The following is a 26,940-nucleotide window of genomic DNA, read 5'->3' as shown; positions in this document are numbered from 1 at the left end:
ATATATAATTATATATAATATTTACGTGTATAACATTTTATACACATACATATGTGTATATGTATATATGTATATTTGTATATTTGTGTATATATATATATATATATATATATATCAGCAACACCTCCTGGACGCTCTCATGGCCGGGAGGGCTCTGCCTGACCCAGCAGTGACGCCGGCTGGAAAAACTGAAAATTGCAGAAATTTCCTTGCTCGCGGCCAGAGACAGAACTGCAGGAGTCGAGGGCTCCAATTCCCTGTGATTATTTCTGGTTTTTTCGAACATTATAGTAAATATTTGGAATATCCAAGGACTATTTCCATTTACAAGGCTAAAGTATCACAGGGCTGTTCCATCCTGCCTCATTTCTGCCATCATTGAACCTTTCCTGTTGAATTTCTCCCCCAAAACCAGCTCAGGATTTTTTGTCAGGCAGCAGAAACCACGAGCTCAAATATGTTCTGAAACCACACTCCAGGCAGAATTCCCTCTGCAAATTCCAGCCATAAAATAATAAATACTGACCGTGGAATTATGGAAGGGAGGGAGGAGAATGATGATTCTACCTCAATCAGGAGAGCTGAAAGATATAAAAAATTATTCTGCATACACCTGAGCAATTTCCTAATTACAGAATGAGGAACTGAAGTCACAATTTATCCTGACTTCCAGATTTTGCAGCCTTCTGTGGAGTGTTTCCAGATGCTAGGTTTATATATATACATTAAAAAATTAATTTCAGCATATTTCTAGATTTCAGTCTCTGTCCAAAGTACCACCCCTGCCTCCCTGACCAATTCACTGATGCCTGTCCCTATACATTACCTCACATTTTAAAAACAAAATGTTTTCGTTTTGAACATTTTTAAACAAACACTTTTTAAAACATTTTAAAATTCTGTCTCCTGTAGTTTACCTCACATCCCCTTTCTAAAAACTCTTCATTCCATCCCTTACAGATTTTATCCCTCAAATTTTCCCTACTTATCCCCTAATGACCTCAATTTTAACCCCCAAAATATCACCTATCAATCTCCTCAATTTCACATCAAAATTTTCATTTTCTCCAGCTCAGATGACTCGGATTTTATCCCTAAAAATGTTCATTTTATCCCCAATATGTTCATTTTATCCCCCAAAATCGGCAATAAACGGGACGCCCCGCCCACTTGCAGTACCGAGGTTTCGCCACCGGTCGGCAGCACTGATCAAAGAAAGCCACTGCGCATGCGCCGCTTCCCTCAGTTCCAAACCACATTTAATCGAGTGGAACGGGGATTCGGCTTTTTGGGGGGATTTTGGTGGATTTACGGGGGTTTTTTCTTCGTTTTTTGTTCCGTTCGAAGGGGTTTTATAGGGTTTTTTTGGTTGTAGTACCACTGAGTCAAGGGGGGGGGCTGCAGTTCCTTACATTCACCACGTGGTGGCAGCAGCGACTGAAGTAAAGCCCCCGTCCCGGACTTATTTTTCTTACTTTTTATTATTTTAATTTATAAATACTGAAGTTATATTTGCCCTTTCAAACCCTACGGTTTAATAGAGAGAGCTTTCTTATGTGCTAAAATCCTGTATATCAGACAGCAGACACGGTTTTTCTTTTAAAAACACTTTTTACCTATATTAATTTTGTCAATATGTAAATATAAATATGTATGTGTGTGTGTGTGTTTATGTACATATGTATTTATTTACTTTTATTTATATATATAAAATTATTTTTATATATTTATATGTATTTGTCAATATATAATATATAAAATATTGTATATTGTATATAATTATATCTGTAATATCTACAAATATATACATATTATAATATATAATTATTTCTATGATATGTATAATCACATATATTATATTCTATTATGTATATAATTATACCTATAATATATGCAACAGATATCGATACAATTATATTTTATATATCATATATATGAGATATACATCATATATGATATATAATATATAGAGTATATATAATTATATTATCTATTTCTCAATACATAAAATATCTTTTTAATATAATATATTTATTTTATAAATATATATATTTTGTAAATATATAAAATATATATAAACGCAATAAAGATGAGGAACTTTAAAACTTTTAAGTATTTACACACACACACACACTCCCTGTGAGTTTTCAGGCATTTTTGAGGCTGTAAACTTCTTTTTTTGAGCATCCACCTGCCCCCCTTGATTCTCTACCCATCCTTTTCCTCATGCCACAATGGAGCTGGAAGTCAAGACGAAAATGCAAAGAGGAAACAGGAAAAACAACCCAAATATCAATAATTCTATTTACAGTAAAAATTTGTTTACATAAATCCAGCAAAAACATTCCCCCTAGAGAAATCCTGGATTTCCTTTTGCAGTCACTGAGCTGGCACAGCTGCAAACTGATGCCATTAAATTTTTATCTCGAAAATACACAGTTACCCTTCAAGGAAGGATTTTAAAGACATTTTAAAATGTCATTTAAATTATTTTCATTTTTAACTTAATAACTAACTACTTATGGCTCTCAATGTGGACTTTTTTATCTAATTACACAATACTACTAAAATCTATAAAGAATAGGGTGAAGAAGGACCAGCTTCTGCCTTTATTTTGGCTATATTTATTCTGCCTATATTCCTTATTCTGCCTATATATATATATAACACAATTTTTATTTTGTTATATTATATTACTATATTCTAAAACTTTAAACTTTAGGTTTTCTACTATGTGCTATTGCACACTTTTATTTAAACTATACACTCATAATCTTAGTTCTATCATGTAATTTGGAAGCCTTCTCTATGGCTTTAAGTTAAATGCAGTGTTCTCTTGGGGGTCAGAGCCTGTCAGCACAGAAAGTCTAAAATTCTCAGTAAATAGGGTTCCAATATTTAATAATTTTTTCTCAAAAGGGAATTTTACAGCTTTCCATCCCTTAATCGCTTCTGCATCTCCTGGTATCTCCAGACCCCTTGAAGAGCCACAAATTTCCAATCCCAGATGTCCAAAATTCCATCTCCCTTTGGCTTTAATTGAGGCTCGCGGGGTTAATTTTGTCAAAATTAACGTTTGGCTGATCGGATGGTGAAAGTAAAAACAATTAAACCAGTGCTGGATGCGCTGGGAGGGTCTCAAAATGCGATTTTTGGGAAATAGAGAGATCCCGGTTCTCCCGAGCATCCCAAATTGGGGATTGCGGGAAGCGCTCCCTGCGCATGCGCGGAGGCCCCGCCCGGCCGGAATCCACCCGGGATTCACCCGGGATTCACCCGGGATTTGGGCCAGGAGCGGGAAAACGGCCCCGCCCAGGTGGGTCCGAGCCCGCATGGCGGCAATCCCACGGGAACAGCCCCGGGAGGAGCCGGGATCGGGAAGCGCCGGCGGCGGCGGCAGCGGGCAGGGCCCGGCCCGGCCGCGGACACGGCAGCGGGGAAGGAGCCTCGGCCCCGAATCCCTCAGGGAAAATCGGTCCTGAATTCCTCAGGGATATTCCATCCCAATTCCTCAGGGAAATTCTGACCCAAATCCCTCAGGGAAATTCTGTTCCAAATCCCTCAGGGAAATTCTGTCCCAAATTCCTTAGGAAAATTCTGCCTCAAATTCCCCAGGGAAATTCTGTCCTGAATTCCTCAGGGAAATTCGGTCCTGAAGTCCTTAAGGAATTCTGTGCCAATTCCTTAAGGGAAATTCCATCCCAAATCCTTCAGGCAAATTCGGTCCCCAAATCCCTCAGGGAAAATCCTTCCCAAATTCCTCAGGGAAATTCCATCACAAATTCCTCAAGGAAATTCGGTCCTGAATTCCTTCAGGGAAATTCGGTCCCTCAGGGAAATTCCACCCCAAACTCCTCAGGGAAAATCCAGCCCCAATCTCTCAGGAAAGTTTGGTCCCAAATCCCTCAGGGAAATTCGGTCCCCAGATCTCTCAGGGAAATCCCATCTCAAATGCCTCAGGGAAAATCCAGCCCCAATCTCCTAGGAGAGTTTGGTCCCAAATCCCTCAGGAAAATTTGGTCCCAAATACCTCAGGGAAATTTGGTCCCCGAATCCCTCAGGGAAATTCTGCCTCAAATTCCCCAGGGAAATTCTGCCCCAAATTCTTTAGGGAAATTCCACCCTAAATCCCTCAGGAAAATTTGGTCCTAATTCCTCGGGGAAATTCTGTCCCAAATCTCTCAGGGAAAATCCACCCCAGATCCCTAAGGGAAATTCGATCCTGAATTCCTCAGGAAAAATTCTATCCCAAATTCTCAGGGAAATTCAGTCCCAAATCCCTCAGGGAAATTCCACCCCAAATCCCCTAGGGAAATTACCCCCCACATCCCTCGGGGAAGCCCTTGTGAGGGTATTTGGGAGCTGGGAAGTGAAAAACATCACCCTCCCGTGGGAGTTGCTCCGTGGGAAGTTAATAATTAGTGCTCATTTCCTCTGTAAATGCAATTAAGGCATCCAAGGGCAGCAGCCTCGGGCGCTGTTGGTGTAGAGCAAATTTGAGTGAAAATGTGGGGGAAAACCCAGTTCAGGGATGAAAGGTGCACCTTACAAAACAGAGACCAGGCAGAGGAGTTTATTCCTGGTTTTGCTTTAATTGCAGCACCAAAATGCCCCATCAAGGCCCCAGGCTGGGGACAAAAGCTGGACCTGGTGCTTCCCTCCCCGTCCATCCTTCCCACAGTGTCCAGTGCAGGGAAAATGGATGGCAGCAAGGAGAAATGTGTCTGGGAAATACAGGATGGGGTGTGAAGGAATATAGCAGAGCTGCTGGTTTACCCTGACACCCCCTGGGGGCTTGGCCACCCTTCAGGCACACACGGCTGTCCCAATCCTAGTACAGCCCAGTACAGGTGTCCTAATCCCAGTACAGGTGTCCTAATCCCAGTACAGCCCAGTACAGGTACCCTAATCCCAGTACAGCTGTCCTAATCCCAGTACAGCCCAGTACAGGTACCCTAATCCCAGTACAGGTGTCCTAATCCCAGTACAGGAATCCCAATCCCTGTCTAGCTTTCCCAATTTCTGTACAGTCTGGTACAGGTGTTCCAATCCCAGTACAACCCAGTACAGTTGTCCTAATCCCAGTATAGCCCAGTACAGGTGTCCCAATCCCTGTCCAGCTGTCCCAGTCCCTGTCAAATTTTCCCAATCCCAGTACAGCCCAGTACAACAGTCCCTGTTCCTGTCCAGTTGTCCCAATCCCAGTTCAACCCAGTACAGGTGTCCCAACCCCAATACAGCCCAGTACTGGTGTCCCTATCCCTGTCCAGTTGTCCCAATCCCAGTACAACCCAGTAGAACTTTCCCAGTCCCTGTCCAGCTTTCCCAATCCCAGTACAGACCAATACAGCTGTCCCTGTCCACCTGTCCCAGTCCCGGTACAGCCCAGTACAGTTTTCCCAATCCCAGTACAGCCCAGTACATCTCTCCCAGTCCCAGTCCATCCCAGCAGAGCTCTCCCAGTCCCTGCAGTGACCTCAAAAGCCAGAGCCACCTCAGCACACCCTGCTGTTCCAGGTGGGACATGCCACAGGATTTCCTGTGGGACAAATTCTGCCTTCCCTTGCTCCCAGGATCCAGCCAGCACTGAGGGACTGTTGCTGCCTAAAGCTTTAACAAAACAACCCCAAAACAGTACAGGAAATATGAAAATATCACAATAAGATTGAAACTTTACACTCGGAGGTCACATCAGGGTAGAAGAGTTGAGGTTGTAGGAGCCATGGAGGACAATTCCAGCCCTGGGTGTATCCCAGGATTTTCCCTGCAGCCTCAGCGGTGATTCCCTGCCTGCAGCCCAGCCTGCCCATGGATGATGCAGGTTTTTATCCTGCCCATGGGTTATTCAGGTTTTGATCCTGCCCATGGATGATGCAGGTTTTTATCCTGCCCATGGATGATGCAGGTTTTTATCCTGCCCATGAACGATGCAGGTTTTTATCCTGACCATGAATGTTGCAGGTTTTTACCCTGCCCATTAAGGATGCAGGTTTTTATCCTGCCCATGGGTTATTCAGGTTTTTATCCTGCCCATGGATGATGCAGGTTTTTATCCTGCCTATGGATGATGCAGGTTTTTATCCTGCCTATGGATGATGCAGGTTTTTATGCAGGTTTTTATCCTGCCCATGAAGGATGCAGGTTTTTATCCTGCCCATGAAGGATGCAGGTTTTTATGCAGGTTTTTGTCCTGCCTATGAATGATGCAGGTTTTTATCCTGCCCATGGATGATGCAGGTTTTTATTCAGGTTTTTACCCTGCCCATGAATGATGCAGGTTTTATCCTGCCCATGGATGATGCAGGTTTTTATCCTGCCCAGGAATTATGCAGGGTTTTATCCTGGCATGAATGATGCAGGTTTTTATCCTGCCCATGGATGATGCAGGTTTTTATCCTGCCCATGAAAAATGATGCAGGTTTTTATGCAGGTTTTTATCCTGCCCATGAATTATGCAGGTTTTTATGCAGGTTTTTATCCTGCCCATGAATGATGCAGGTTCTTATCCTGCCCGTGGATGATGCAGGTTTTTATCCTGCCCATGAAGGATGCAGGTTTTTATGCAGGTTTTTATCCTGCCCATGAAGGATGCAGGTTTTTATCCTGCCCATGGCTGATGCAGGTTTTTATCCTGCCCGTGAATGATGCAGGTTTTTATCCTGCCCATGAAGGATGCAGGTTTTTATGCAGGTTTTTGTCCTGCCCATGAAGGATGCAGGTTTTGATGCAGGTTTTTATCCTGCCCATGAAGGATGCAGGTTTTTATCCTGCCCATGAATGATGCAGATTTTTATCCTGGCCCGTGAAGGATGCAGCTTTTTATGCAGGTTTTTGTCCTGCCCATGGATGATGCAGGTTTTTATCCTGCCCATGGATGATGCAGCTTTTTCTGGGTTACAGGGTGTGTGTTGACAAGGTGTCAGCCTGGATTCCTAATCAAGATGCCAGGGAAGATGGAGCAGCTGCCCCATGAGGATTTGTTATCCTGTCCATAATCTGATCACTGAGTTCTTACAATTCCTAGAAATTGAATTCTGGCAATTCCAGCCTGTCACTCAAGCACCCTCATAGCCCAGCTCTCCTGGTGGGGTTTGAGTTGGCTCCTTTTCCACAAAAATCCACCTGGGAATTCTGCAGCAGTTTGTCCTTGCTCTGCTGCTCTCTTAAGATTTCATTCTCATTTTTAGTGATTCAGGATTTAAAAATGACTTTTTTCTAAACTCCTACAGTGTTATAGTTCCTCTTCTTTTGAGAAAAAAAACAAGAACCTCCAGAGGTTGTAATGAGTGATTTTAACACTAATATGAAGTGACAATTCTTGCAAAGGCTTGATGATTTTATGTCAATAAAAGCGCAAGCCTAAAGCCATTTATTTATGATTGATTATAGCACTGATGAATAGAGTAACACATAATATCTTCTGGAATAATTTTGTTTTCAATAGATTGATTTTCTGACAACTCTTTATTCTTCTGTTCATCGTGACCTTTTTAAATAAATACCTTCTTTTCTAGGCTAGGCGGAAAAAACTGTTCACACCAGAGGCCATCCACACTGCACAGCCAGTTTATTCTTTAGTAAACCCTCATTTCTGCAGCCTGATTTCTTTTCCACATGAGAATATTCCTGTTTCTCAGGGATTTGAAGCTAACTCTGAAAATGGCACCTTTTAAAACCAATCATCCTCAATCCTCTTTAACCAGTGGCTTTGGTGCTACCTGGATATTATTTAATAATTTTTTTATAACAAACTAAGCACATAGGATGATGTGCAACTGCAGAATGTCCTCAGCAGTCACAGATCACTCACCATAAAGAAATTTCCTTTCTGCCTCTTTCTAGTTCTGCACAATTTGTGTCTCCTTGCATTGAGCAAAATGCACATCACCAGCCCTGACACCTGGAGAGTTCTGCTTTATTGAGCAATAACTTAATGTCAAACCAGCTGCCAGAACTCAGAGTTTACCCAATTCTCATGGAATTGTGGAGGATCCCTTGGGATGGGCTCTGTCAGTCCACCCAATGCCTAAATGAAAATGTCATTTTACCACAGAATTTTTTTTTTACCACAGAATTCCTCCATTCTCCAGCCTCACTAGGGCTATAAAAGAGGTCAAATATTGTAGAGAAATGCATTTAAATATTGCTAAGCAGAGATTAATTAAGACACCACAATTGTGAAGAAATTAAATTTAATGGAGGACTTGATTTAAAAAGGACTTGATGAGGGATTTGTTTTAACAAAACCACTTTAAAATAAGCATAGTCCTTAATAATCCACCATTAAGCATCTTCCTCAGTGCCACATCCACACAGATTTTAAATGCAGGGCCCTAAGTCAGTAAGAACAAATATTTTTCTCATTTAGGGCTCTGCACAGGAATAAATGTAGATGGAGAATGAGCAGCAGCTCTGCAGTAATAGTTTGGAACTACAAATAAGTAGAGAGCCAAGAATGAGAGAATTCATCCAAAATTAGGAAAACTCTCTCTGCTTCAGCATCAAAACTAATTTTTCTCTTCAAACCAATGCTAAGGCCCAGCTCGTGTGGATTTCTGACAGGATGGGTTTTGTTTCCTTGTTTGAGGAAGCTCTGGGGGCTTGCAGGGTTCAGTAGCACTGAAACCTCCTCAGAAAAAATTCAGACAGACAAGTCCATTCCCAGATTCAGTGCAGCAATTGAGTAAACTCTGCTGGAAATTGAAAAGCTTCAGGAGAGACACTGATTGAAGTGATATCTGGCAGTTTTGCATTTGACAATCAAATTACACCAGAGGACTAATCAAAACAAGATACCTCCATGATCTATATCTGCATTTATAACATTTTCATCAGCTCTGAAATGTTAATCCCAGTTTGGAAATTCAGGCTGTGATCACTCTTGTTTTGCCTGCACTGACAGACATCCTAAGGAATCCTAGAAATTCAGATATTTTATTTTTTTCTGATGATTCTTCAGCCAGATAAAAACTCATTTCTTGCTCTTCCCAAGCCTTACAGAAGTTCTTACTCCAAAGTGCTGGAGGCTGTAGGAAATGCAGTATCTTGTCTCCTTGGAGACCATAAAAGAGCTGTTTGTGAGAGCTGAACACACCCCACAAATGACAGGCCAGAGCCCAACTGTGTAAATCCTTCCAAAAACTTTTACTAGCTCTGCTGGGAACAAAACTGTGGGGAGAAAAAATTATCCCTGTTCAAAACAAGATGTGTGCAGTTATACCAACACTTTTAATTTTTGAAGAATTTCCTGTGTATTTTTACAAACAGACTGAAGGATTGGCATGGAATTAGTGAAGTGGGGATTTTTAGAAAGGCTTTGTGCTCACGAAGTAAAAAAGAAAATTTGAACAGGAAAATTCTCTTGTGCTTAAGGTTGAAGGGAGATGGAGTGGGGAACAAAAATCAAATTCAAGATCTGTGGAGGAGCTCATCCCAGGTGTTTGACACTCAGAAGGACAAAAGTTGGTTCTTCACACCCACAAAGTAAAAATAAATAAAAAGAAAAAAAAAAAAGATTAATTTTACCTAAAAAAGTCACAAAGTAAAATTCATGGATGTGCAGGATTTTCCTGCTGGCCTCTTTGGCTTTTCCAGCTCCTTGTCTGGTGCTGCTGAGGGTGAAGGAACAGGGACTGATCTCCCCAGGGTTTGGGTGCAAACTCCTGTCCAGAATTTGGATTTAGGTGTTTGTTAGTTTTTATTTCTATTTCAGTTTTGCAAGCTGAGTTTTATAGTACTTTATGTTAACAAATTAAAAATGGAGCTGTATTTGTATTCTATAAGGTTTTTTAAGGAGAAACTGCTTAATTAAGAAATGACACCTAAATTATTTTTACTTTTGACTTAATAGCTACTTGTGGTTTGTAATGTGGATTTTTAAAATCTAATTACACAGTACTGTTTAAATTCATGAAGAAGAAGAGGAAGAAGAAGGTGAAGAGGAAGGACCAGTTTTTCTTCTAAAACTTTTATTTTGTTTTATATATATATATTATATTTTAAGATTTTAAACTTCAGGTTTTTTACTATGTGAAGTGAATTGAGAGGTTCACTGGAGGAACATCTACAAGTTTTGTGATCTGTGCTTTGCACTTGTGATCCTTGAGTCTGTGTGTAAGAAGGGACTTGCACATTAATTATAGTTCAAATAGAATAAACTTGGCCTTCTCCCTTGAAAGATGAATGGAAATTTTATTTTTTTTTTTTTTTTTTAATTTATACAGTCTATCCTAAAGATTTCCAAAGAGAGCAGCAGTAGGTGGGATTCCCATCACCCAGTTTTGGTCTGATACTGAGAAAAGGAAACAAAAATTCAACTTTGTAATAAAATTGCTTGTGATGGGAGGGGTGGAGAAATTGCAATAACTTAAGTATCTGAAGTGATATTTTATGCTTTTATTTGAATTACATGCTAAAAATTTTAATTTTTAACTTAATATCTAACTACTTGTGACTTGCAATGTGAAGTTTTTAATCTAATTACACAATACTACTTAAATGAAGAAGAAGGACTGGCTTCTGCCTTAACATTTTTATTTTTATATATATATATATATTCTAATGTTATATTAGAATATTATATTCTAATATTGTATTATATTGTATTATATTGTATTATATTGTATGATACTGTATGATACTGTATTATATTGTATTATATTATATTATATTATATTATATTATATTATATTATATTATATTATATTATTACATTCTAATATTATATTCTAGATATTCTATTCTATTCTATTCTATTCTATTCTATTCTATTCTATATTCTAAACCTTTAAACTTCAGGTTTTCAACTATGTTATATTACACACTTTTATTTAAACTATACACTCATAATCTTAGTTCTATCATTTAATTTTGGAAGTTTTCTCTGTGGCTTCAGGTCAAATGCAGTGTTCTCTTGGGGGCCAGTGTTGTTAGCACAGAAAGTCTGAAATTTTCAGCAATTTTATCAGATTTCTAAGGGAGAGCCTCACTCATCGCTGTTCTTTATTGATTTCTCCCATTCAGCTGCGTCACCGTGCCCACAACAGCCACGTGCAGAAGCCATGAACTCCAGAAAATTCCCCTCAGAAGCACGGAGAGCTTTCCCTGCTGCCAAGTCCCCCAGCCAGCAGCCATCCCACATCCTGGTGGTGGATGCCACCTGCCCTGGCTGGGCCAGCACCTGCTCCGCGCTGGCCGAGGCTCTGGAGAACGTCCTGTGCCTGGCCTGCGGCCTGGCAGGGCCCTGCAGGGTGCCCCTGCTCAGCCTCTACGTGCTGCAGCCCCAGCAGGAGTGTCTGCTGCCCTTCACGGTATGCTGCTGCTCAGGGGAAAAAAATAATTCATTCTTTATGTCTCAATTCATATCTAAAAATCTGCATAGAAATTCACATCTTAAAAATCAGCGGTGCTCAGAACGATCGTTTCGCCGTGAGGTGAATTTCATGAAATTTTATAAATTTCATAAAGTTGAAAAGGAGGAGTGACATTTTTGATCTGTCAACCTGATCAATTAGGTTTTGTGCTCCTCCTTCCAAAAACATCTGGTTTGGAGCATCTGTTGCACCTTTTGTGTGCTGCTTTGTGCTGTGCTGCTTCTCTGTCAGAATTATCACACACAGCTGGAGCTGGACAAATATTACCAATGTATGAGAGGTTGTAGACATTGAAGGGGAAATGTGCAGAATTTAAAAAAAAAAATTAAAAAAAAATATATCTGTGCTGAATAAATATATTACCAGTAAGTGAGAGGTTCTAGATATTGAAGGGGAAAGGTACAGAATTTAAAAAAAATAAAATATATATATCTATGCTGCATATATTACCAGTATGTGAGAGGTTCTAGATATTGAAGGGGAAAGGTACAGAATTTAAAAAAAAAAAAAAAAATATATATATATATATATCTATGCTGCATATATTACCAGTATGTGAGAGGTTCTAGATATTGAAGGGGAAAGGTACAGAATTAAATAAAAAATTTGAAAAATATATAATATTACCAATATGTGAGGTTCTAGATATTGAAGTGGAAAGGGGCATAATTAATATATATATATTTTTAATATATCTGTGCTGAATATCTATCTATCTATCTATCTATCTATCTATCTATCTATCTATCTATCTATCTAAATATATATATATTATATCTATCTAAATAAATAAATAAATAAATAAATAAATAAATAAACATTAAAAAAAAATATATATATATATCTGTATTGAATTGAGAAACATCCAGATGATTCTGTGATTTCAGGAAAAGTCCTCTAAGACTAAATCCAGTTCTAAACCCAACCCTGCCAAATCCAAAGCATGCTCCTAAGTGCCACATCCACACAGATTTTAAATACAGAGATCTAAGTCAGAACAAATATTGCTCTCATTTAGGGCTCTGCACAGGAATAAATGTAGATGGAGAGTAAGCAGCAGCTCTGCAGTAATAGTTTGGGAATACAAATATGCATCTAAAAGTTCACAAGAATTTTTGAAGTCATCCTGTTAGAAATAATCCCACTGAGCGCTGCCATTTACACAGCATCAGTGTAAACACACAGGATTAACCCTTCCATTTTATGGTGGAAACATTCTGAAGAGTTTTGTCAAGTCTTCACATCTTGAGAAAAATAAAAAGCCAGAGGTCAAGAGTAAATTAGCAAATGTGATCTGCAAGAAGACTCTGGCTAATGGGGGTGTTTGTTTGGCAGGAAAGGTTATAGATAATGTGACAAGGATAATCCTATGACTGCTGCTCCTATCAGCTATCTTTTTTATTTAAACAACAATTCCTCATTTCCATAGTCACAGTTTTTAAAGGCAGAGGAGCCCTTAGATCACTGTTATGTATGTTCACATCACAGATTATTGTATTTCCCTAAAGTACCCCTGTTTCATTAAAACTTCCTTCCAGAAAGCCATCTAGTTTTGATCTGAAGAGAAGATGGGTAATCAAGTACTTCTCTTGAGAATTTCATCCAGTGGTTAATAACTGTCATTGTGAAACCCGTACCTGGTTCCTAATTTGCATTTATTTGCTTTATCCTCCAGAGATTTCTTAATATTGAAGAACATGCTTGTCTTTTATCCTTTCTTCCTGTAAATAGGAGCAGGTCCCTTCTCTGTTCTGGCTGGTAAATCAAGAACAAATGATAAGTTAAACTGTAAAACATTTCTACAATTATTTTAATAATTTCCAAGCCATTCTTTGTATTCACTCTGCTGGTTTTTCGGGTGCTGCCTTCCAATAGCAGACATCAGCTGCTGTACTGAAGCTGTTTCTCAGAGCTCTGTTAGACAAATCATGAAGTCAGGAAAGCCCCAGAACTGAAAATAGAGATGGGGAGAGTACATGGGGAAGTGTCACACACACTTACCCTGGGTTTAACCTTTCCTCTGTGCTTGTTTCTGGTCTCTGTTCCCACTGTAGCAGAGTCCATAAAGCCTCCCTGGAAAGGGCAGGGAGGGCAAAGAAAGAGAAGCCAGAATGAAAGTGGATAACTGGGGAAGAATAAATGGTGGCAAGATAAGAAATCAGCATTGAAGCATCAAAAAACTGAATGTGGCACTGAGTAAGGACTGAGCAGAGCCTTTGCAGCTTCCCACTCAGTCCCACTGACAGCCCACCCTGCAAACAGGGCTCAGGGCTGCTTCAGTGACCCAGAGCTCCTCACACCTGAAGCAAAATGAGTCAAATGTTCACCTGCTGCCTCTTCAGTGGGGAAGGTGACCTCTGGCAGCAGTGTCTTGTACTGCTTTAAATAAATTTTGTAGAGTTCACTCAGTATCTTTCCTGTGGCCACAATGTACCAGTTTAGCTGCTGGGTTCTGGGTGAGGCTCAGGTGAGCTGACTTCTCTGTGACCACCAGCCTTCCTCTACATTATGCAGAGGTATTTCATGTTGTTTTATTATTTACAGAGGGATTTTATGTTGTTTTATTTCATGTTTATTTTTATGTTGTTGCAACATTTTATGTTGTTGACACCAGGTGTCTTGGTTTGAAAAGCCAGGTGTTTGCTAAGGAAGGCAGGGGCCTCCCTTGAAATGGAAAAATGTAAACCCCTTCCCTCTGAATTATTATAATTTTGAAATTAAGGGCCTCTCAGGCAAAGATATGGCAGTAGGAATAATGGCTCTTTACTAGGAAAATTAAAAATACAAATGCAATAGTACAAACAGAATAAAACAAACCACTGCCAGAGTGAGAGCAGTCCCTGCCCCCTGTGTGTCGGGGGTGTTCCAGCCCCATCCCATGGGGGCTCAGCCCTCCTGCAGTGCCAGCTGTGGCTCTGCTGCAGCAGGGATCCTGCACAAGGGGGGAGTTTTCCTCTGCAGCTCCAGGGCTGCTGCAGATGGGCCTGGGCTCCCTCTGGCCATGCAGGGCAGCAGAAAGCTGCTCCTCTGGCAATGCAGGGGGCAAAGGCTGCTGGGGTGTCCCAAACCTCAGATTGGATCCAGGTAGGAATGCTTGGCTCCTCCCCTGGGCGGAGCATCTCCCCATGGGATGGTGGGATTGGATCAGCCATGCAGGGACCCTCACTGGCCATGGACAGAAGATAATTAATAATTAATGGCCTATTAACAGAAAATATCTCCTGAAGGGAGGATTGGCTGTGGAACAGATACAGAAAACTGCCCAATGAACAGAAGATGACAGATGGTGACCCCATCCTTTCCTGCCCCCTGAACCCTGTTTTGCAGCAAGTGAAAGAAAACTTTGCCCGAGTTCAAGCCTGCATTTCAGAGCTCCGCTCGCTGCCAGCTGAAGGCTGCTTCCCCCAGGGGGTGAATGGAGTGCTGCAGGCTGTGCAGGATGGATTGCAGCAGTTCAAGCAGTACAGCAGGCACACAGCAGCAGGAGGCTCCACAAATAGTTCTGTTGAGGTAAGAAAAATGGTGGGAGGTGAGTGGGAACCATCCCACATCATTGTGATTTATAAATGTGTATTTAATGTGCAGTGAACATGCAGAAAAATTTAGGTATTTCAGCACTCTGGATGTTACAGAGATGCACTGTCCATAAGTCCTGAAATCAAGTCCTCAAATCCCTTGGACAGATTCCTGTGGAAAAGGGGACACATCTAGGGAAAGCTGTCCTGGTCCAGGATCTGATAGGTTTTGGTGGACACACTCTTGGTGGATTTGGGTGGACACACTTTTGGTGGATTTTGGTGGCTGTGTTTTCAGCTCTGAATGTGTGATTTTGCATGAAGGGGAGGGAAGCTGCCAATAACACATGAGAACAGATGTGTGAGTGCAGAAAGCAGAGCAAGGTTCACAGGGGGAAGTATTTTTTTAAATAGTAACTGACATGATAGGACAGGGAGTTATGGAGGGGAAAGGTCTCACACAGGAATGGTGTTTTCCTCTGGACAGCAGAAAATATCAGCTCCAAACAATCCAGCATTTCAGACTGCCCAGGCTTAGGGTCCACCTGCCAGTCATAAAAAACAAATTGAGATTGCCACAAGTGAAATTTGCCAAGTGTTTCTGCTTTGTTTAAGTCCTTAAACCCTTCCAGAGTCTCACAGAGTCACTCTGTGATCAGGCTGCAATTGAGACTCACTCCCAGTGTCTGTCCAGGAAACTTTTCTGCCTTTCTTGGGGCTTTCAGGTATTTTTCCTGATCATTTGAAAGGTGATTTGTGCTTTAAAGATGGGGGTTGGAACAAACAGAGCATGCTTTGGGCACAAAACCTTTTCTGACAAACAACAAAATCCAGGACATTTTCTAATACACTTGAAGGAACAAGCTACATTAAAAATTCAGTTAATCCATAGATACAGGGAGTTTTTACTCCCCTAAGCAGTCCTTCTAGATTATGCAATTATTCTTCTAGTTCTTCTAGATTATGCAATTTTATTGTACTCCTCTTTGCAAGGGGATGTAAGAAATGCTGCTCTGCTCACTTACAGGCAGGAAGGAGTTTTACCCTTACAAAAGGCCAAAAAAAGTTTCAAAAAAGGCCTCTTTCTGCTCCAGATACTTAAGTGATTGCAATTTCTCTCCTCTCCCCATAACAAGCATTTTTTTTATGCAGAGTAAGTTGAATTTTTGTTTCCTTTTCTCAATATCAGGCGAAAATTTGGGAATCCCACCTACTGCTGCTCTCTTTGGAAATATCTTTAGGATAGACTGGATACATTAAAAAAAAAATTGACATTCCCATTCAGCTTTCAAGGGAGAAAGCCAAGTTTAATCTATTTGAACTATAATTAATGTACAATTCCCTTCTTACACACAGAAACTCAGTGATGACAAGTGCAAAGCACAGAGCACAAAACCAGTGAACCTCTCAATCCATTTCATATTGGCTTAAATGTGAGCCAAAACTCAAAAAAAAAAAAAGCTTCTAAATCTTCTTTTGATATTTCAGCAAGATTTCTCCTGTCTCATAAATGAGACCAGTGATACCCAACATCTTCGCCTCCCAAGAGAGAATTGGGGTAGAGGCAGCTTCTTCATGCTCTGATTTGTGTTTCAGATCACAATTCTGACCAGCCAGCCCAGCAGAGACCTGGTAAAGCAGCTGGAAAAGAAGTTACAAGACATAGACCTGGTGAGCCTGAGAAGAATACAGGTCATTGAGGTGGTGAAGAGAGATTTCCTGCAGCCTGAGGATGTGGAGCAGTGTGTGCCAGCAGAGGAGCCCAGCAGTGGTGAGTGGAGGGCATTTTTAGGGAATTTATGGCTTTGGACAGTCCAATATCTGCCACTTCCCTTTGGGCCATTTAATGTCCCTTGGGTCAGTGGGGACTGCTGTGCCTGGAGGAAATTGGTACCACAGAACTTCTCTGGGGCTTGTAGAACTTACAGATCTCCTGCATTGTTGGAGTCCTGGATGCTGAGAATTTTAGATTTTCTGTGCTGACAGGCTCTGACCCCCAGGAGAACACTGAATTTAACCTGAGGTTGTGGAGAAGGATTCCAAAATTAAATTATAGAACCGGGATTGTGGGTGTGGAGTTTGAACAGCAATGTGTACTATCAAAATTTAAGAGTTTAAGGGTTTAGAGTATATCAATATATATAAAGCAAGATGGAGGTTTTAGGGCAGAGGCTGCTCCTTCTTCTTCACCTTCTTCTCCACCTTCTTCTCTATGGGTTTGGGTGGTTTTGTGTCATTGGAGAGAAAAGTCTACACTGTGGACTTTGAGTGATTAGTTGTTGGGTTAAAAGTGAAAATAATTTAGGTATCATTTCTTAATTGGGTAGTTTCTCCTTAAAAGACCTTGTAGAGAGATATATGGGGTCATTTTGTGCCTTGTTAGTGAAATGCTGAAGAACTCACTGCTGTGAGACTGAAACACAGATAAGAAATAATAAACATCTGAGTCTGAACATGAAATAGTCTCTCAAGTGCTTCAATCCCAAGCTTGACAGAAAAAAAAGAAGCCAAGAACTGGCAGTGTGTTACTTCAGCTCTTGGTGTTATTTAAAATTCACGTGTGACACAGCTTCACTGTGGGGGTTAAAGGGAAAAAGGCATCGAGTTTTGGGGGTAACACATCTGAGCATGGAGGAAAGCAGCAGCAGGAGGCAGGAACTGTATCAAAGACAAAAACACAGTTAATTAAGAGGCTTGGTCAGTGACAGTAACTCTTGCCAGCAATGTGCAGCCTGGGAGAGAGGACTATGTGGGGATTTTTGAAGTTCTGAATGAGTTAGAGACAGGACTTCTGAGCTTTTTAGATGATGTGGTTTGTTTTTCTTATCTTCTACATAGGCAGGAAGGATGAGTTCAGCTCACATCCTTACAGCAAGGTTCAGAAAGCTATAAGACCTTTAATCACAAGATTTTTAAGGACTTATTGACTAATAAACACTGCACTAATAAAGGATATTTATGGGTTTGACCCAATCCTTAAGTATTTTGTCTCATGGACTCATGCTACAGTGTAAGTTTTCTCAGCTAATTTATGACACACTAACTCACAGTACTGCATTCTAATTTCTGTGTTTTCCTTTGTGGCTACTTTAATTTTTCTCTATCTTAAACTCTAAAACTCTAAACTTTCTTTTGCTTAGCTTAACATGTCTTTGCTTTAAACTATAAATCCAAACTCTTGCTTCTAGCATTTAAGTTTGGAAACCTTTTCTAAAGTCTCAGATCAAATCTTGTGTTTAATTCTAAGCTTTGGCTTACAGGCCCAAAATTCTGAAATTCTTTGTATTTCAGATTCCAGCAGGATTAAAAGGGTTATTTCTGTTTTTTACTGAGGGACAGACAGAGTTATTTGTTTTTTGCTGTTTATTTTCTTTCATGGTTGCAGCAAATTTCTGTTCAGTTGTCCCAGTAGGGGCTGGGAATGCTGCAGGGAAGCCTTGGAAGGCTCAGCTCACAGAGGAGGAGATGCTCTGTGCAAAACCCCACCCAAATTATTTCTAAATGTGGATTTTTGTGTAGCCCTTTCATCCAGTAAATGGAATAAAAATATAAATGTGGACATAAAGGCCGTTGAAATGTCAAGGGATGAAATTCTCATTTTCTGAGTGGATGAACTATTTGCTCTCTAAGGAAAACAACAGAGGATGAATAAGTCAGATAATTGGGAAGATGAGCCCAACTGGTTTATGACACCCACTGGAGCTCCCTCCTTCTGCTTCAGAAAAATAAAAATCCATTCTCCTATTAAAAAATTACAGTAAACAGCATTGAATTTGCAAGATCCAGTGTACAGGAAGTGCAAGATTGGTGCTGTGTTGAACTAGAAAATAAATATTGTGATGCAGCACTTCATCAAGAGCTTCGTTTCACTGAGGATATTTCTTCCATTAGTTTATTTAGGGGTTATTTGAACCTACTCACATTTTTAATATCCAGAGCAGATCAGGACATCCCCTCCACAGGCTCATTCCCAGGTCAGTGCAGCTGGAAAAGACTTCAGGAGTTTGAAAACCTCACATGGGCAAATCTTAGAGCAGCTTTGAACATGCTGAGGTCTCAGAGTCAGAGCAAAGTGATTTAACTGAGCCCCATGGAGAGAAGGACATTTGAGGTGGGAAAAGTCTGGGGAAATAATCAAGAGGATGTCTGGCCTTTGGATGGACTGGTCTCTAATTGATAATGATAATAATAACCACTATTATCATTATTATTAATAATTTATTATCTGTATTACAATTCTATTGGATTATAATAATATTTTCATTGTACTATATATTACAAATATAGTTATACTATAATTATAATTATATAATATTAATTTTATACAATCAATATGTTATTATTATCATCATTATCATAATCACCACTATTATTATTATCATTAATAATTTATTATATACATTACAATTACATTGCATTATAATGTTATTATATAATAAATATAATCGTGCTATTATTATAATTATATAATATTAATTTTATACAATCAATATATTATAAGTATTATAATAATATTAATAATAACCACTATTATAATTGTGATTAATAATTTCTTATATCTATTACAATTATATTATAATTATATTATAGATTATTAATATAGACCATTATTATAATGATATAATATTAATTGTATACAATCAATATATTATCATAATTATCATAATCATAATTATTATTAATAATTTCTTATATATTTTACAATTATATTATAATTATATTGTAATTATATAATATGCTATCAAGATAATTATACTATTTTCATAATTATATAATATTAATTTTATACAATTGATATATTATTACTATTACTATTACTATTACTAATATTATAATTATTATTATTAATAAATAATTAGATATATTGTATTGTAATAATTAATTTTATACAATTGATATATTATTACTATTACTATTACTAATATTATAATTATTATTATTAATAAATAATTAGATATAATATATTGTATTGTAATTATATTGTATTATAAAATACATTATTATTATTATTATTATTATTATTATTATTATTATTATTATTATTATTATTATTACTGTTGTTGTTATTGTTATTATTATTGTTATTATTATTGTGTTGTTGTTATTTTTCTTCCCCTGCCCATTCCACTCCCTGAGAGCAGCTGAGCCTTGCCAGACCCTTTGCTAACAAAGGTGAATATTTGCATGTGCTGGAGATAACAGCTCCCAGCTCTTTCTCTTTGATAAAAACAAACAACCAGTCCTGCAGATAAAGCAGTAATGCCTTTTTTATGACCCCAGCCCATGTTCTGCAATCCCAGGGCTCCTTTCTCCACCCAGCTCTGCTCTCCAGGAACTTTGGAACCCCTGCACAGGAGATTTTGGCACCCCAACCTGTTTTTCCTAATGAATGCAGTGAATTTCTTTTAAAATTGTCGTGTCTTGTGCAACTGCAGATGAGTAAGTGATTAAATATCTATTACAGAGAAAAAAAATAAGAAAATAAAACCATTAAAATATTTACTGAGGGAGGAACTAAAGCATGTACCAGCCCCAAAACACAAATATTTCCCTTTGTCAGCTGTGTTTTGCTGTTTGTAAAAGTTAATTACATGGATTTCCTGGTGCTTTGTCTTCTGAGCTGTTCATGCCCTCTTCAGTGCACATCCCTGAGAGAATCTCATGTCTAAAATCTGTAGGGAATGCACCCAAAACAGGATCATCCTACAGCAGTGAATTCTGCAGGGAAATGGGAACAACACTCAGGGCAAGGGGCTGGAGGTGGGAACAGCTCAGTTCATGAAGAGCAGCTTCCAACTTAAAAAAATAAAGAAAGAACAAAAAAAAAGAAGTAAAGAATTAAAAAAAAATAAAAATTATTAAATATCCTGGCAGCCAGGGACAGTCAGAGAGGACAAGGAAAGGTTTTTAGTAGCAAGGGCAGTGTGGAAGATCTCCTGTTGTGAGTGGGAGCTGAGTCTGCTTTGCTGCAGACAAACAACCACCATAATCTCTGCCTCAAGGCTGGGAGGTGGGGACAGTCAGAAAGTGTGTCCTGCAGAGCATCTGAAGAATTACAGTCATTACAGGAGTCCTGGATTATTTACCAGCTAGAAATTATTTCATTTCTGGAGATTTTTCTTTGCTTTGGGGCTTTAATTAATGCATTTGTTATTTTTGCCAAATGGCATTAGAAATGAAAAGATTTCTCAGTGTAGAAGTATGCAGCACTGTTTTTTAATCCCCTTGCTGGCCTGGTAAAAACAAGGGGTGGAAAAATGCTATTTCTGCTATTTATTCCTCTTCTGAGAAAGCCTTTCCACATCCTGGCTGTATGGTGAAGCTATTAGTGCTACCACACTGCACCTTCTGGGTTTACCAGTGGTTATATTGCACATCTTATGCAATTTGCAATTTTTTTTTTCCTTCCCTTTATTTTATTTATCCCATTTTATTTTTATCTGATGGACTTCAAGCAGCTTCTCATCTGCATGCATCTTTGAGATATTATTCGTGGGTGGTTTGGGGTTTTTTTTTTGAGTTTATCTTGTTTATATCCTGCCTAACTCTGCTGTCCAGCCTACATTTCTCCACGCTTAAAAGTTGTTGCTACATCAAACCACATTTGTCTGCACCTCCAACAAAGAAGTTTAACAACTGGAATTGAAATATTGCTGCTTTTTCACCTATTTTTTCTTTTTTTTCCTGCAGATATGGCAATCCTGGGAATGGACATCGAGGTGCAAACTGTAGAGGACAATGTCATCAGCCTGGAGATGCTGTTCAAAACCTGGCTCCATGACCATGGCACAGAGAGGGAACAGCTCCATCTCCTCCTTCCCTCAGGAGGTTTTGGCCACGCTGCTGCACCCAAGAACACCTTAAGTATTTAATTTTCTCTTCCCTCTGCTCCCCTTTCAAGGAGTTCCTGAACCCCTCAGCCTTAAAAGTTACCCAGGATTGTGCTATGGGCACCTTCCCTCCCATTTAGAGACCCAGATGAGGTCTGTGGATAATTTGGAAAATCATCAGGTTTACAAAGCTGCTTTCTGCTGCTTCAGCTGCTGAGGCTGCAGTTGTTTCCATTCTGCAGCAAAAATGTGCCTGGAGGGGCAAGTGAATTCACAGCCACGTGGCCAAGGTAAAAAGGAGCCTTGGGAGCTGAATAGCCCTAAAAATTGTGTTTAAAACAGAGTCTGTGCCAGAGCTGCACTTAAATAAAGGCTCTTACACAGAGCTCCACTTAGATAAAGGCTGTTTTACAGAGAGGTGCACTTAAATAAAGGCTGTGTTGCCCCTATAAAGGGACTTGGGGACAGGTTGATGCCTTGTGCCAGGCTTTGGTATTTTCCTTCCCCCAATAGTTGCTAGAAAACATTAATTTTGAAGTGCTTTGAGCATGTCACGTGCTAAACATTGCCCATCCCAGCGACCTAACCCATTCTCCTTTCCCAGTGTGCCTGAAGTGTGATTTGCAGGAGAGGCTGCTGGACCCAGCCCTGCTTTTGGGGACATCTGATGGCCCTGGGAGAGCAGCAGATGCCAGCTCTCCCTGGCATGTGACAGCCTGGCCCTCCCCAGCTCTGCACAAACTCCGGGTGCTCAAGTGAGTGGTGCTCCTTGTCTTCCACTGGGGGAGGGTGTGAGAAAAGCTTCACTTTCCTGGGGCCTGCTGACATCACCAGGAGGCTTTGGGGTGCTGGTGAGCCAAATTCTGCTGTGAAAAACCCTCAGTTCCATCACTCTTCCCCTCATGGAACAGCACAGCCCACGTGCAGACCACAGTCACACCTAGGGTCACCACAGCACTCAATGAGGGTGACACCACAGATGCCACTCCTGCTAAAGTTCTTTCACCCCAGTGAAATGTTTAATTGCAATAATTCTGCTCTCTCATTACCTAATGAGGCCTCAGTAATTAACTGGATGTCAGAAACTAAGGAAAGCCTCACCGTGCTGTGATTTCACCCAAGAATTCACTTTCCTGGCAGCAGTTCAGGACAGAGCACAGAGATGCTCTCCAGTGTCTTTATAAGAAAAAACAGGATAATTTTTCATGGAACAGCACAGCCCACGTGCAGACCACAGTCACACCTGGGGTCACCACAGCACTCAGTGAGGGTGACACCACAGATGCCACTCCTGCTAAAGTTCTTTCACCCCAGTGAAATGTTTAATTGCAATAATTCTGCTCTCTCATTACTTAATGAGGCCACACCAATTAATTTAGTATCAGAGCCTAAGCAAAGCCTCACAGTGCTGTGATTTCACCAAGAATTCACTTTCCTGGCAGCAGTGCAGGGCACAGAGATGCTCTCCAGTGTCTTTATAGGAAAACCAGGATAATTTCTAAGCTGTTCTTACAATGCTGAGCACTAATATGAGCTGTGTCCTGGCAGGGCTCTGAAGTCTGAAGGGGTCTGTGAGTCTGTGCTCTATGGGCTGCCCTTCATCATCAAGCCCACAAGCTGTTGGCAGCTGGACTGGGATGAACTGGAGACAAACCAGCACAGCTTCCATGCTTTGTGTCACAGCCTCCTGGTGAGTGTGTGAAAATGGCTCTGTGATGGGGAGGGATGGCCAGGGAAAGGGAACAGGGAGTGCACACCTTGTAACATCTGTCTGGAAACATTTGAAAAGCTCCAACGTCACCTCACGGGCCAGAGTTGGGCTTGTATATCTGCTGGGAAGATGCTACAGCTCACCAGAGCTTAGGGAAGACCCTCAAACCTACCAGAAATGAGTGTTTGGAGGTGTGAAGTGCAAATGCCAGGGTTGGAGTTAGATTTGAGACTTTAACAGCAAAAATAATTTACCAAGGCTTTGACTTGGAGAACTGGCTGTTACTGACAAGCTGCAAACCAAAACTGAGTGTTTTTAAGACTTGCTACAGAAACCTAAATGCCATATTGTCCTCAGCCCTGCTGCAGAATAGTTTCCCTTCCTACGTGTGAGTGTGCCTGCCCTGAGCCCACGGTGGCAGTGCTGAAGGAAGTGGCTATTGCTGTTGTTCACACCTGGATTTTACCCTCTAGAAAAGGAAGTGGATGCTCTTGGCCAGGCAGGAGCCCCAGAACACGGGACCAAACTGGAACGTGGTGGTGCACCCCTATTATGTCATTGTCCCCTCTGACTCTGCCACTCTCCTGGTGAAAGCAGTGGCCATCAGAGAGCTCCTGCTGCCATCAGCCTTCCCAGCCCTCCTGGCTGAGCACCCCGAGCGAGTCAGGGGCCCCATCGAGGTGAGTCACTCATTATCAGCTCTCCTTATCACCTCTGCAGATAACGAGAGAAGGAAATGGCTGTGACAATGTCTAGTGACACTGTGTGATGCTGCACTCCAGAACTCCTTCCCAGCACACAACTTTCTCCATGAACAGCAAATGCCTGTCCTTGGGAGCAATGTTGGTGTCTGCTGGGGGGGAAGAGGCCTTGTGAAGCAGAACTGGGGGTGACAGTGCCCAGAAATGGAGTTCCAGCTTGTTGGATTCTGGGCATGGGAAAGGGTAGGACTGCATCCTGCAAGGGGATGTTTAAATCCATTAAGATCTGTCTGGAAATGCCTCTTGTTCTATACACAGTTTGCAGCACAGCCAAAAATCCCTTCACCTTTCACTGCAGGGTGGGTGGTTTGGAGTGTCTACAACCCTGTCCCCGAAAAAGAAACCAAAAAAACCACAAACATGCAAACCCCACAGCTTCCACCTGTCACATCCTGTAGCAAACTCAAGTTCTCTCTTCCAAGCAGAGCGCCCTGAACAACTTGGAAGTGGAAGTTGCTTACAACCCCTTGCACCTGAAGAGCAACCTGTACAAATACCTGAAGAGCTCCTTGTACAAACCTCCCCAGCGGCAGCAGCCCCAGCCCCGGGAGCAGCGCCCGGAGCGCCACCAGCCCAGGCAGGTGAGTCCTGTGTGTGAGCAGCCTGGAGGGGCTCTGATGTCCCCTCCTGGCCACATTCCAGCAGATTGTGCCCTCCTGGCCACATTCCTGCAGGAATCCCAGCAAGGTGAGGCACAGCCAGCACCTCCCCACACAAGGATTTGTGTTTTGTCCCTGTCTTGCAGCCTCAGAGCAGAGCCAAAGCTGCAGTGGCTCCCCTGCTGATGGCTCCCTCTCCACTTCAGACATTCAGACCAGCAGCAGCAGCAGCCAGGAGAGGCTCCTGTGAGGGCTCCCTGCTGCCCAAGGAGTATGAGGAGTTCCTGCAGTGAGCACAGGAGCTGCCCCTGGGCAGCCACAGCTCCTGGCTCAGCAGCTGGCCGGATGTGGTCAAGCAAGACACCGAGCTTGGCCTTGGGCAGGCAGGCACTTCCCATCGTTTGTTCCTCCTTGTTGTTGTTTCACGTTGTGTTCGTCACCCAGCCAGTTCTGCAGGAAGTTTGCTGCTCAGGGACCCTCTGTCCAGAGCTCCAGCTGTCCCCTGCAGCAGCAGCAGCACCACGTATTTCCTGCTCTTGCCAGCACACGTCACCAGCCTGCCTCCAATTTGGGTTTGTGAGACTGGGCCAGCACAGGCCACAAATCACAGAGTGCTGTCAGTGGGAGCAGAGGAGCAGCAGGCAGGGCAGGGAGGAAATCAGACAAGGCAGGCAATCGTGCTGAGCTGCCCTCATCCCACAGCAGCAGGTTCAGCAGGGAGGTTAAACAGGAATGAAACAGGGCTTGGATTTAATCTTAAAGCCTGGAGTTCTGCTCTCCAGATGATTTGGTTGCTTTCAAGACTGGCCTTGCTATCCAAACCCCCAGCTCATAAAGGGGGTTGGAGCAAATACCAAGCCAGAGCAATTCCAGAGAATTCCTGCCTAGATGCCAGCCTGTTTTTCAGTGCAGGGTAGGTGTGAGCCAGGGGCAGCTTGACCAAGCCAAGCACCAGCAGAGTTTGTGTTCTACTTACCTGGTTCTGAAAAGCTGTTCCAAAATAAAGTTCTCCTCCATGGACCCCACTCTCTGCCTGTGGTTTCTGACATGTCCAGCACTGCTCTCCCACCACTGACCTGTGCTTCCTGGGAAACAGCTGCAGGAGAGCAAGGGCATGGGGCAAGCACCACAATCCCATCTCTTCTCCCTGGGATCCCAGCTCTGACAGGCCCAGGGCTGGCTCTTCCCATGCCCTGGCATCTCATCAGGCAGCTGCTGGGGCAAGAAATCGAGGGCAGGTACCATGGGAGACAGGGCAGACAGCCCTGCAGGCACAGGGATGGCTGGGAGCAGGAATGAACACACAAAATGGCCCAGCCTGGGGCCTGCAAACCAGTCAACAGCACAAAAATTAGAAAATCGGGTTTAGGGAGGAGGCAGCAGGGAGGCAACAAAGTTTTTGGAACCACCTCAGCCTCCCTCAGATTTCCCAAAGCCCATTAGGCTTTTCACCTTCTCCTGCAGCAAAACCCCAGTGGAGAAGAGGACCCAGCAGAGGGAACAGCCACAAATTGGTCCTGGCCACAGCTGAGCTGTGGTTTTACAGGACTGAGGCATCCCCCTGCAACCTGGGCTCCAGATAAATGCCCAGAGTTCATCACCTCATCACCAGCCTGGGGACCTGAACCTGCAGATTTCCCCAGTTTGGCTGAGCTGGGGCTGCAGAAGCTGAGCTTAGCCCTCACACAGCTGCAGCACAGTGCTGCCTGTCACCTGCCTGTTCTTTAGATACCAACAGGCTGCCAGACCTGCAGAAGTCACCAGCAGATGTGGGGACAGCCAATGCCAGCGTGCCTGGTGTGGTCCCACACAGAAAGCACAACCTGTATTGACCCTGGGTTTGCTCCTGGCCAAGGCTGGCCACACAGAAATGCCACAAACCACACAGCAGGCATCACAGATTTGGCCATTAAACCCAATGGGATCCAGGCTGGGCCCTTCCAGGCCTCCCAAAGCAGCTGGGAGTGGGGGGATCAGCTGGAGAAGGAGAGATCCTGTGACTCACCAAGAGCCACAGAGCTGCAGCAGAGCTGGCACTGTCCCTGCCCAGCCCTGTGCCTGAGGCCATCACATATCTGAGCCTGACTCTCATTTCCCTTCATCCCCTGCCATCAGGGCATCCAGCCACAGCTCAGCCTGGCAGGCACTTTTC

At 41.9% G+C, this 26,940-nt stretch overlaps 1 protein-coding gene across 1 annotated transcript; it reads left to right on the top strand.

The window, feature by feature from the left end:
• Positions 1-3,222: 3,222 nt before the first annotated feature.
• M1AP (meiosis 1 associated protein) lies at positions 3,223-25,081 on the top strand. Its single transcript, XM_058025206.1, has 10 exons — positions 3,223-3,316; positions 11,023-11,309; positions 14,700-14,882; positions 16,484-16,658; positions 21,578-21,751; positions 22,322-22,472; positions 23,266-23,407; positions 23,902-24,108; positions 24,615-24,770; positions 24,935-25,081. The coding sequence occupies exons 1-10, from the start codon at positions 3,223-3,225 to the stop codon at positions 25,079-25,081; spliced, it is 1,716 nt and encodes a 571-aa protein (XP_057881189.1).
• The last annotated feature ends 1,859 nt before the right edge of the window (positions 25,082-26,940 follow it).

Source organism: Melospiza georgiana, chromosome 5 (assembly GCF_028018845.1).
Source record: "Melospiza georgiana isolate bMelGeo1 chromosome 5, bMelGeo1.pri, whole genome shotgun sequence".
NCBI lineage: Eukaryota > Metazoa > Chordata > Aves > Passeriformes > Passerellidae > Melospiza > Melospiza georgiana.
This window is presented reverse-complemented; position numbering and strand designations above follow the sequence as displayed.

Coding starts and splice junctions, on each gene's coding strand:
- M1AP (XM_058025206.1), top strand. CDS start 3,223: ATGCGCGGAGGCCCCGCCCGGCCGGAATCCACCCGGGATTCACCCGGG. Junction 16,659..21,577: donor AGCAGAGGAGCCCAGCAGTG/GTGAGTGGAGGG, acceptor TTTTTCCTGCAG/ATATGGCAATCCTGGGAATG. Junction 24,109..24,614: donor GAGTCAGGGGCCCCATCGAG/GTGAGTCACTCA, acceptor TCTTCCAAGCAG/AGCGCCCTGAACAACTTGGA.